Source organism: Bactrocera dorsalis, chromosome 2, assembly GCF_023373825.1.
Source record: "Bactrocera dorsalis isolate Fly_Bdor chromosome 2, ASM2337382v1, whole genome shotgun sequence".
Taxonomy (NCBI): domain Eukaryota; kingdom Metazoa; phylum Arthropoda; class Insecta; order Diptera; family Tephritidae; genus Bactrocera; species Bactrocera dorsalis.
The window spans coordinates 96993243-97006378 of record NC_064304.1 but is presented as its reverse complement, the minus strand read 5'-3'; the positions used below and the strand labels follow the sequence as shown (position 1 = coordinate 97006378).

The window sequence follows — 13136 nt, the reverse complement described above, 5'->3', positions numbered from 1 at the left end:
TAACTATATATACACATTTTTCCTAAATTTTTAGCACGTATTATATACAGTTGTACTTTGTTCTTCTTTAAATTGCTAATATAAAAATGAATACAGTGAAATTTCTCATAACCGGACACATATCACGTTTTTGTCCGGCTAAGGGAGCGTTTCGTCTATGGGGGCGTGGAAAAAACGAGTATTTCAAATATTTTCTTATAGTCAGCTGTTGCAACTGAGAACTATATTTCTAGTGAAGTAGGAAATGTAGGACAACAGCAGCCAGGTGCGAATGAATGCCAATTATGCCATTTGTTTCTTAAAAAAACTATCGCAAAACAACAAAAACTGATAAAAATTAAAAAAGAACGGAAACAGTAAACAATTTGTTTTTTTTTTTTTGACAAATTTTAGGAAATCCTGTTCGTTTATCAAAGCTTGAACAATTTTTACCGTTATTGTGTCCGTTTTCGGTCATTGAAGCTTTCTCATGTTCACTTATAGGAATTACTTTTGTATGCAATTTACGAGGGTTTCAGTGGAACACAAACGACGCCATATATTTTCTCGCTCTTTTGACATTTCGCTTCAGTAAGGTTTGCCATTTCAGCATGAAAAGGTATATGATTCAACAACGAGTGGAAATTATTAACATTTTCTAAGCTAAAGTTAAAACTTAAAGAGTTAATAATGAAAACATTGTGTTCATGAAAGTTGTCCAGTTATGGCAGATGTCCGGCTATGTGGCCTATGCGTAATGGGGAATTTCACTGTATACATATACACATACATACCTAAGCTTATAAACACCTAGTGTTCTTATCAATGTTTTGCTTTCCATTTTTTGGTGACACAATCTCACGAGTACGCGACACTTTAACCAGTCATTTATACATTAAGCTTCACTTATCAGCAGGCCTATCGTATAGTGCTACTTATAAAGTTAAAAATTTATTAATAGAAATATATATACATACATACAAGTAAAAGCAAACATTTTCATAAATTCTAAAATTGTGGTAAATATCAAAACTGAAAGCATGTTGAGATAACAAAGGAAAAAAAAAACAACGAATAAAATAAATAAACAAGGAAAATGTAGACAAAATAATATATATACACAGTTTATACGCTTATTTGCGGCTACTATATATAACACAATGCTTAATAAATGATATTTATATGTATGTAGATTTGTATGATTGTAGATGTTCTTTTTTAAAATACATAGCATTTAATTTGAAATACCAAATAAAAAAAAAATATTTAATTCTGTCAACTGCATAACTGTGATGTATTGTAATTACATATTTATTTTAGCTAAGCATTTAATGACTAATTAAGAATGTGAAAGAACTGAAATTGTGCAACAAAAACAAACTTTAATTACATAAATACAAGTGTATTAATTTTGCATTCATTTACTGTATATTATTCTCTTATATTTGTACTTGCGTTATAATATAAATACTTTGTAATTACATATATATATATATGTATATATATAGTTTTCTATGCAAACCAAATCGCAAACGAAATGGGTGCTAATAAATGAGAAGCGCACAATAAATGCATTTAACCACTTAAAAAGCATAAACGTGAAATACTGTATTTGTTATTCATTACCGCCATGGCTTTTAGTTAATTTTTGTACTCATATGTATACTATGTATTTGATGCATTTGTGGGTTTTACATACAATATTTAACTGTTTTGTTCATTTTATCGCACTCTTATTTACACAACCCACTTTCTCCTCCTCTCATCCCCCCCTGTACACACTTTAGCCGCCTTTGATGGCTTTGACCTTTTCGCTAAAATCGCACCCACTTAATACATTTTTGTTAAATAAATATGTACGTACGTATGTAAAATGCTTTTTCAAATAGCCTTAACGCGTTTCCTCTTCCAACTGCCTTTTGTTGTATAGTTTTGGAATATCGGTAAGACATTTAACTCATTGATTGTAATTATATTTACTTACTCGCATTATATTTTCTTACATATGTATATATGTATGTATGTATATTAATAAAGTCCATTGTACCTAAAGGCCTGTAAAGGCTTTACGACTAATCTGGTGATAGAATATAGAATGCACTAGTAAAAAAAATACCCAAAATTTGCATGTCTTTGCTTTGATAATTTTACGAAAACGGAGCTTTTGCAATAAATATGGTGTGCCACATTTCTTATTTTGTACATATATACTTATATGTATGTACGTATATATATGTATGGTAATCGTTATCGTAAAAGTTGACATGAGGCGTGACACCCTTAACGGAGTATATAAATTTTGCCACGAAGTATGTAACACCCAAAAGTAAACATATATCGTTATCTAAAATGCAAAGTAACGTAACATTACTTTTCATAAGTTTATAGGCGAAGAAAAAAATAAGCCACTCATAGGGAAACAAAACTTGAGTATTGGTTATAAAATTGTTATACTTATATGTATATATTGGTTATAAAATGGTTATATATTGGTTATAAAATGATTATATGTAATATTATCTAGTGAATCGTTAGCAGTAAAATACTCAATTTCGATTTTGGTGTTGATACGTTGTTTTGCATGTTTAAGGTGACGATATATGCAATAATGTATATATAAATTATCAGCAAGAGCTGAGTTGATTTAGCCATGTTCGCTTGTCTGTCTGTATATATATAAGAACTAGCACCTACCTGTCGATTTGCATTTTTGCAACTGTCCTTTTCTCACCAAAAAGCTACTTATTTGTCGGAACCACAATAGCATATAGCTGCCATATAAACTGAACAATTGATACCAAGCGCTTGTATGGAAAACGCTTTCATTAGAGGAGATATCTTCACGAAATTTCGTATGAGTTATTTTCTAAGGCAATATTGCAATTTCCAAAGAAATTGTTCAGATAGGATTACTATAACATATAGCTACCATATAAACCGGTTGATCTAAAGCAAGATTTGTGTGGAAAACTTGAACCGAACAGAAGTTAAGGTTCTTGCTTCTTCTTTGCTAAACTAGATCTCGATTAAGGGCACTAAAATAATCATTCAGTTAGCCGTAACACCAAATTTGGAATACATTTTTTTCATTACAGCGCTATTTCTTAAATATTTAATATTTCGCTGCACTATGTGGCAATTATTAGCGTAGCTTGGGGCGAGGTGCGTTTGCTTCTCCATCAGATCTATTAAAAAGGACTCTAGAGAACATTTTGTGCTGTGGCATCGGAAAACTTATTAACTTAAAACGATTTCTTAAATATACGATTCTGTTTTATTTTGAAAAATTGCTATATACATACCTATATATGTATGTACATATGTAATAAATTTCAATACATTTATTTCGATAGGTTGGCATCTATTAAGAACGGCGTATTTTATTCTTTCTACTCTTTGCAGTTAGTGAATATTGTGGCTATCTTCAAACCGATAAATAGTTATATATATATCCCTCTACATATATATATATAAATAAAAACAAGTCGCAGGCCAACGCCTTAATATTATAACAGTAAAATAAAGATATTTGTCAACGCGAAAAGCGATTTTCATAGAGTAGCGATTTGTTGCAGTCATGCTGAATCCCAATCACACGGGCGCAACGCGACGACCCTTCTCGCGGAATGCGCCATCACGCAATCATCGCTGCCGGCTGCTCTTCTCCCCGCACAATCAATCCTCACATCACTTATTGCAACAGCAGCAGCAGTTGCAAACACATACACACACACATGCGCACGGGCAAGCTCGCAGCGGCGGAAACGGCAACGGCAACGCCGCCAGCAGCAGCAGTACTAGTTCCTCGACCGGACATGGTGGACCGTGGTATAATAATAACAAGGATGGCAATATTGACAACTGGAATACGCTCGGGTAAGTTTGTCTTGTTTACGTTATCAACAAATACACACAATACATATATATATATAAGTATTTTTACGAATTAAGCAATAAAATTTATTTATATAAATTACAATAAATAAAAATAACCTTATATCCAAAAAAATCCTTCAGTCCATTACAATTCCAACTCATATGCTTTAACCTTACCGCGCATCAATGCCAACCACCAAACCCAACTTTCCCAAAGTAGCACCTTCTTCATTGCAACATACACCTTTTGTAATTCCATCACTATGTCCAACTTCACCTCCTCGTCCATCTCCTACCTCCTTCCCTTATGATATGTAACCAAAATTACCAGATTTTTGTACATGTGAATACGAATCAATAAATCCTGTATACATATGTACCGCCGCCATACAAATTGCTTTGGGTTAAAGGGTGAATTTTGTAATTAATAAAATCATTTATAATAAAAAAATGCGATAAATATTTCTGTGCGTTGTAATGATTATTTTAATTATCAATCACCTCTGTTTTATAATCTCCTTGAGTTCAGCCTCTTTTCATACTTTATTTACTTTAAATTGGCACTTCTACAATCATTACTCACTCATACAAACATTAAAAAATATACATTGAAGTACATATACTATGTATCTTCAGGTATAGGTCGTGTCCATGTAGTATTATTTCAGGAAGACAAAAAAAAAACATCATACGCGTCTACATACAAATCTATCCACATATATTAATAAATACATCGACAAAAGGCTCCTCTATTAACATAAGCACATTTTGTAAACGGAAATACGAATAACTCAGAAAACTGTACCGAAGTATGCCCTTCAAATGTCGAAATACGAAAAGTCAAAGCGAATCCATAAAAACTGTACAGACTGTGGAAGTTCTGCAATTTATGCTGTCAAAATTTCTGATAGCACAAGTAGTTAGTTCTCTACAAGTTTTTAAATTATCCGTTATTTCATATTCAAAATTGAAATTGGTAAAAAAATAAGACAAAGCGTACTATACGCATATACATTAGGGTGGATCAAAAAGCGTTTACGAAAAAAAACGTACAAAACATTGAATTTCCTGCAAAATCCACAAAACGAAATATTTTTTCAAGAAATTGGAAGCGAGATACAAATTTTTTTAACTAAGCAAAGAAAAAATAGAAAACAATTACAATTAAGTGGTTACGTGGGTTTTTTTTTCGAGTAAAAAACAGTATATTTCCAAAAATTTTTTTCTCATATAAAAAATTAAATATTCTATTACAAGAAATATTCTAAACTCAGCCATCGCAACGCCATTTCCGGTGATCCCTCATAAAAAAGATGCGCCCGCGTTGGCAGGATAACTCCTTACACGATCATCTAAAGTGAAAGAATACGTGTTTTAGTTAAAACTTTAACTTAGAACTTGGACGAAGGAAAAAATAAATAAAAATTAGATTTTTGGAGACATTTTTACAAAAAAAAAGAAAAAATTCAGTGAAGATTTCGCGAACTGAAGGAAAAAAACTGAAAATTAGGTTTTTGGCAGACATTTTTACAAAAAATTGAAAAATTTGCGACATTTTTTTCTAATAATTGTAGTCGAAAAAAAAATATCCATCGCCCAAGTCTTTAAGAACTCTACCTCAAAGACCTGTGTAAAATTTCATGAACAACGGTTGAGTAGTACTCGAGAAATCTTGTCAGCCGACTTCAAAAACATAGTTTCGAGAAAAATGCGTTTAAAGACGGCGCACTTAGCCTAGCTAGCCCAGTGCGTTGCACAGTGGCATTTCGGCGGAAAAAATAGGATTTTTTCACTTTCCAATTTCAAAACTTTAATGTTTTTGGTTTGTAAAGAAATATTTGGATAAGAAAAATTCAACAAGGTTTTTTATAAAAAGTGAAATTTTATAGTTAAAAAAACTAACAGAAGTCGACGGAAAGTTATTCAATAAAATCAGATTAAAATTATTGTCCAAATAAAGAATTTTTTTTGTGTGTAAGTTTATAGCTATGACTTTTCTTTTATTTTTTAGTGAAAATATAGCACCTACTTGTTTATAAAAAAAAAAGATTTATTGAAATTGGCAAAGGAAGCTAATTTTTATAATTTTTCAAAAATTATACTAAAAAATATCAACTTTTCATTTTTTGATGGAAAAAAACTTTATGTGCTTTGCCTTGCTTAGCCCTCTTACTATAAAGAAATGAAAGTTCCAAGTCTGTACTTTCAATTAAAAAAAAAAAACAACCGCCAATTACCGTCCCTTTTAGTAACATCGATTTTAATTTCAAAAGTCGCTTCCAATATTTCATACAAATGGTCAAAAAGCCAAAAAAATGTAGTATACTTTCAGGCGCTCATGTAAAGGGCAAGGAAATTAATGTATTACACAAGCTCCTTTTTACAATGCTGGATGGTAAAACCGCTCAGATAGTGACACATACTACTGCAGCAGCAGTATGCTACATTTGTATAGCGAAACCTACTGAAATGAACAACTTAGAGTTAGTTTCCATGAAAACAATTAAACCTGATGCATGTGAATTGGGAATTTCATCCTTACATGCTAGAATCAAGTTTATGGAATGCATTCTCCTTCTTATAATTTACCATTTCAGAAATGGGCTGCAACCTTCCAAAACAAAGAAATTAAAATACAAAATAAATTAAAAATACAAGCGGCCTTTAAAGATAAAATGCGGTTGCGAGTTGATTTTGTTCAACAAGATACAGGAACTTCTAACGACGGGAACACGTCAAGGTTTTTTTTTTAAACCCACAAATGGTTGCGGATATTACTGGCGTCAATGAAGAACTTATCAATCTATTCAGGATAATTCTTCAAATAATTACATGTGGCGAAAAAATTGATAGTGACAAATTTAAATTATATACATACGTCGGAAACTGCGACTGTTCGTACAAAATTATAGTTGGTTTTATATGCCTGTTACTGTGCATGAAGTACTAATGCATGGTAAGAATATAATGGATGCTGCTGTATTACCAATAGGAATGCTTTCAGAGGAAGCCGAGGAAGCCAGAAACAAAGACTACAGGAAGTATCGATTGATGTTTTCGAGAAAGTGTGATCGAATTTCCACAAATACTAATGTCTTCAACAGACTTCTCATAACTTCGGATCCTTACATAAGTAGCTTAAGGCGTCATTCGAACAAAATTTCCTTAGAACTAGATCCCATTGTTAAAGATATGGTGCTTGCATAATATTACAAATAAAAACTAACACAATTTTTCCCTTGTTACATATTCAATTAAAACATTGCATATTATATTGGATTTTTATCAAGGTAAAGGTATAAATAACGTCACTATGTGTTTAAGTTTAATTTTTTTTCATCAGGAGAACTCAATTAAGAAGTGTCCCGAATTTCAAGCCCCTAGGTCCAAAAATAAAAATTTTGTCAATTGCAGTTATATGGGAGGTGGGTGTGGCAGTGGGCGGTTTTCCAAGATTTTTTCAAAATTTCTTAATTTAGTCCAGAGAAGTGTTTCTGCAAAGTTTCATTGTTGTACGACCACTCCTTCTATTTTTTTCCAAGAAATGTATGGAGCGGTGCCACTGTGCGTTGTAGCACAACTTCTTATGTTTTTTACTTTTACTCAGATCAACTTGAAAATTTAGGATAATATTGTAGAGGTGTAGTAGAATTTAAGAAGACAATATAAAATATTCGTTTTTTTGAAACTCGTTAAACCCATGTAACCTCTTAAGAGCTCATACATGCAGAGCCTTTCTTGGAATTGTCTATCAACAGTTTTTCAGGGTACCAAGCGAAAAAAATATTCGATTTTTTGATCCACCCTAATATACAAATTATACATTTTGTGATTTTTTACTACAAATTTTTCGCATAAATAATACTAAACACATAACTTGTCAATACATATGAAAAGTGTGTATTAGGATATACATATATATAGCAAAACTGATAATGAGCTGTCGCTTTAAAGCGTTCTCATTTCCTCTATGACAATACCAATTCACCTGTTCCTCCCAAACGGATACAACCCGAACTCCCAACAACAACTTCACCGCACAACAGAAACTACTGACTGTAGGTTGTCTGTGAAACTACCGCTTTTAACTCGTACGTTATCACCACATACCAATCCACCAAAAAAAAAAAAAACGAAAAAATGTTTGTCGCACCACCCTCAAATATTCGTATACTCATACAAACATAAGTACATATGAATTCTGTGAGAAAATGCATGAAAAGCACATAATCGTGGTAATTATGTATTCGTGAGTTTGTTTTTCCTTCAACTCGTATACGTTCGTAGAGCAAATGAAAGCAAATTATTCAAATTTCATATGTATGTAGCTTGTACACAGTAATAAGAAACAGCAACAAATTAAATATTACAACTAAATTGAGATTTAACAATTTGTTACGTAATAATCACTGCTTGTTGGCTCCAAATCAACATAAACTTTACGAAAATTAATTACAACACCATAATCTATGTAGTTTGTATATTCGATTAAACTGCTTTTTACCAAAAGTCAGCTAAATGTTTAATAAAAACAAATATGTTATAATTCACATAACTCATACATATTATAGACAAAGTGAAAAAAAATTATACTCAACATTTGTTTTATATTAATGCTTACATATGGTATATTAATTTGTGGGTTCTTGTCTCGTAATTTCTCGTAATTAGTTCGCTTTTTCCCAGTCGCAAACGTTTTTATTTCAAATTTATTTGTTAACTATTGCTGAAATATATTGTACATTCTTATGAAATTTATCTATACATGTGGTATAAAAACCGTAAATACATAGTGCCAACTTTTACAGCATGATTCTTAGGTACCAGATGCCCGCTTTGTCGGGTGTTTTGTAGTAGATTAGTTCTTAACTCAGCTCCTAATTTATCACTAACTAACTAAGCGACGAATTGTATAATACAATAAATTAGTATACTCGTACTCGTACAAATATTATTTCGATTCATTATCGTTTTGTATGCTTTAAGCTTTAAAAGTCGTTCTGTTTGACATTTGCTCTGTGAGATGCAATATTAACATTTACTTCTATTGAGTCTATAACTATATTTGTTTCATTTCCAATAATCCGAACATGAGTTGCAAAGAAGGTAACTTTCTGTATTTGGTGGAATCAGACGGGCGTGAGGTATTAGAGCAGCTAAAGTCGGGAGAAAGCCATAATGGGAAATACTACCGGCATTATTCATTAAATTATTGCTGAAAAAACGAGGCGATAATTTTTTAGAACAAGGTATCAAAAATTAGTTTGATCTATTCTTGGCCGCCAAGTCGGTGCAGTTCTTTTGGGATGGGATCTTCAAATTGCCAAAAAATGGTAAAAATGTTAAAGCTTCAGTTAAGAAACTCTTTGCATAATAATCTTTTACATATTTTCCTCGAATAACGAATATAGTTATAGACCCAATAATATGCAAATACGAGACATGACAATTAAGTAATGAGACTGATTCCATAAAAACCGTATATTTGAAAATTATTCTACAACTCTGCCATCCCCTTCAAAGTAGTCCCCTTGGATAGCTATACAGCGGTTCCAGCGCGTTTTCCATGCTTCGTAACATTTCTGGAATGCTTCGACTGTGATGTCCGCGGGTACCCTCGTCACGGCCGCCTGGATGTCCGTAATCGACTCAAAATGGGTTCCTTTGACCACCGATTTTGTTTTAGGAAACAAAAAAACAGTCACAGGATGACATGTCAGGCGAATAAGGCGGCTATTGCAACACGGCGATCCCTTTAGAGGCCAAATACTGGGACACGCTGAGGGCGGTGTGACACGGCGCGTTGTCGTGATGAAGGATTCAGTTATGAGCGATGTCTGGGCGCACCCTGTTGACTCGTTTTCGCAATCTTTTGCATACTTGGCAATAGTAGACTTGATTCACAGTTTTCCCCGGTGGAACGAATTCTTTGTGGACGATTCCACGGCTATCAAAAAAGGCAATAATCAACGTTTTCACCTTCGACTTGCTCATGCGAGCTTTTTTCGGGCGGGGGGCGCGCGGAGGCAACCATTGTGAGCTATGGCGTTTGGTTTCCACGACTAAGAGGACTATCACCATACACTCTTACAATTTTAGCGTACGTTTCCGAAACTATTTCGCCCGATCTGGCGCAAAATTTTATCGCGACGCGTTGCTCTTGATTTCGTTTTTCCATTTTCGTGACGAGCACTACAAACACACGTCTACTCAACTTGACGCAGCAGGCGAACTAAACAAGCCAAAGCGATAGTACATATATCAATGGAGAGGGGAAGGGTGCCGGAAAGAGAGAAAGGGACCACAAGCGCGGCGATAAAATCAGTCTCATTATTTAATTGTCAAACCTCGTATGTTAACATCTAAGGGTGATCCATTTCGAGATTCTTTACTTTTTTAACGAAAAAATACAGAAACTGCAAATTTATTGGGAAATGTTTATTATTATTCAAAAGAACAAGGAACATTCATTGGCATTTATTTTTTGATGATTATCTCTTTCAAATGTTGGTCGCGGTAACGTCTCAGATGGTTCATCCGTTGAGTCCAATTTTCGATGACTCATTCAAGCATTTCGACTAGTAACTGGCGTAATGTTTTGCTCCAAGGTCTAAGTCGAAGCAGGATTGTCTGCATAGACTTTAGACTTTATATATCCCCGCAGGAAAAAGTCTAACGGTGTGTTATCACACGATCTGGGTAGGATTGGAAATAAGCTCAGCTCTACTTGGATATTCTCAAAATGCCTATACCCATATATACATATGTATGTATAAGTGCGTATGAATAACTATAGGGAAAACGAACTTTTAATTTATTTTCATCACAAAAACTAAAATCACCAATTCACCAAATAGAAGGAATGCTCTGTTATTTATGCTCATAATATTGATTTCACACACGCATACTTAGAATTTTTTGACCATTTTTGTTATTATATGCCATTGAACTCTTTTGTTTTATGTATTGTGCGCACCCACTGCTATATACAAACATACCATTATATATACATGTATGTAAAGTACACATGTACATATATGTTATATATGTATGGTATGGATGGATGTAGAAACTTTGTCGAATTTAATTTCATAAAATTTCTTGTATTTATAAATGAATGAATAAGAAAAAAGCATTGTGACCAAAAAAAAAAAAACCCAAAAAACCAACAAAAATAAAACTTTTTTAATCAAAACAAAACGTTTACAAAATTTTCTCTTTTTCCAAATAGTTTGTAATAATATCAATAACTACTAATCTACGAATTTTGTATTGTCGTATATAGGTATTATACATAGAGAATTATATATGTATAGTACTATATATTTATTATGGCATTTCCGACTGAGCTCATTGATTGTTAATGCAATTTGCAAATTTTCCTGTCTGAGAGATGTGTTTTATCATTCAATGTTTGTTGCTTTTACAGAGATGGCTAATTATGTATGTATGATTGATTGTTCATTTCCGTTTTATAGACACGCTATTTTCGTAGATTAACGGTGCGTTCATGCCGACTATATAAATATTTATACATATATATATATAGATATCAATAACTGCGTATGTGCCTCTTGTTAAGTACAGTATTTCAATATATATGTTAAAAAAAATGCAACGAATCGATTAGCTCAGGCTTACAAGTTTATTTGCATTTTGCACACTGCGGCTTTAAACTATTCCGAAGGAACTGCATATTTTCCAAATATGTACGTATGTATATGTATGCCTACTTTTTGTCAATTTCAGCAGTATTTTCCATTTAGAATTCAATAGCAATTGCAAATAATAGTGTTCGGAAACATTCACTTTACGCACCGACGAGAGTGCTTACTAAACTAATATGCGCTAATATGCCACTGCACTTACGTGAACTTCACTTACGTGCACTTCACATACGTTGATGCGCCTCAAGTACACACTGTGGATGTGCTTGCTCTTAATTTAAACTCAAATATTGGGTAGTCGAAAAAGTTTTTTCGTATTTCTAAAACAAACTCATAAATGAATATGTCCGAACACTGTTAAATGCTCGTGTGTATATCGTATGCGAAATATTTCTCTAAACACCTACTCGTAATTAACTGTGTTTGTACGAAGTTACGTTTTATTGTTCGCCAAACCAAAACTTAAACACTTATAATATATTTATACATATATGTATGTATATATAATGAATCTTTATAGATGTATATATATGATTATATGCTTAACTATACTTTTTTTTACGAAGAGCACGCTTTTGTGAAGCAAAATATTAACTAAAACCAATAAAAAGGGTTAAACTTATGCATAGAAATCTCTTACGCAAAACATTATTTTAGTTATATTTAAGTTTTGCAAAAAAATTTAACAAATAAACACATACAAATTTAATAACACTTTTTATGAATGACATTGTGTTTTTAAATTATATTTAGTCAACTTTTAAAGTCAAATTTTATGCGCAATATATACGTTAAAGCTGAGAAATGCAATAAAAATTCTTATGAACATACTTACAAATAAAATACAAACAAATGTATGTATATTAGGGTGTCTATTTTTTACCAAATCAATTTTTTTCACCTGAAATTTCAGTTTTTACTCTAAAAATAAGGCACGAAACTAAGCAATATATTTATTTTCAATTTAAACTGAGCCTAAATTACACATCATGTGATTTTTATTCGTTTGCATAAAAAAAAGAAACCTACAACTTTAAGAAGAGCATATTCTAATACAAAATTTTACGCTCTATAAAAATGGTCTACGCATTTTTTTCATAGAGACATTAATTTAAAAGCTATCCGCATTTAAAGTTATACATCAATTGAATACACAATCGAAAAATCCCTTATAAAATCGCAGGTGTTGCGCATACGACATGGTGTACTGTATGAATGCACTTCATATGATCCATAACTTTAACTACGTACAACTTTTAAAGACATGTTTTGAAGGCGAAAATTAACAAAACTTCTTTTGTAGAGCAAAAAATTCTACATTTCAATATCCACCTTTCAAAGTTGTAGATTTATTTGCATTGCAGATAAATACCATGTTGTAAAGCAAAAGTTGAAAAAATCTCATTTATTCAACAAATAAAAAATTGAAAATTATGTAAGCATAGTTTGAATTAAAAATGAAGAGTTACAATGTATAATTTTTTAGGGCTAAAACTAAAACTTCAGTGGGCGTTTAAAAAAATGAAATCGACTTTTGAAAAAAATATACACCCTAATGTACGTTTGAAAAATGTTTAACAAACACACATTTTCAAATACATGCGTTTATTAAAT

The 13136-nt window shown here is 32.2% G+C and overlaps 1 protein-coding gene across 6 annotated transcripts in view; it reads left to right on the top strand.

Moving 5' to 3' along the window:
• Positions 1-13136, top strand: part of LOC105231645 (homeobox protein 2) — a 47063-nt gene that overhangs the window by 19433 nt on the left and 14494 nt on the right. For all 6 annotated transcript variants that reach the window (XM_049449534.1, XM_029552595.2, XM_029552592.2 and 3 more), the window contains one exon: positions 3382-3855. In XM_049449534.1, coding sequence (XP_049305491.1) covers positions 3557-3855 — 299 coding nt within the window. In that variant the 5' untranslated portion in view covers positions 3382-3556. Of the gene's footprint in view, positions 1-3381; positions 3856-13136 lie in introns of those variants that run through there.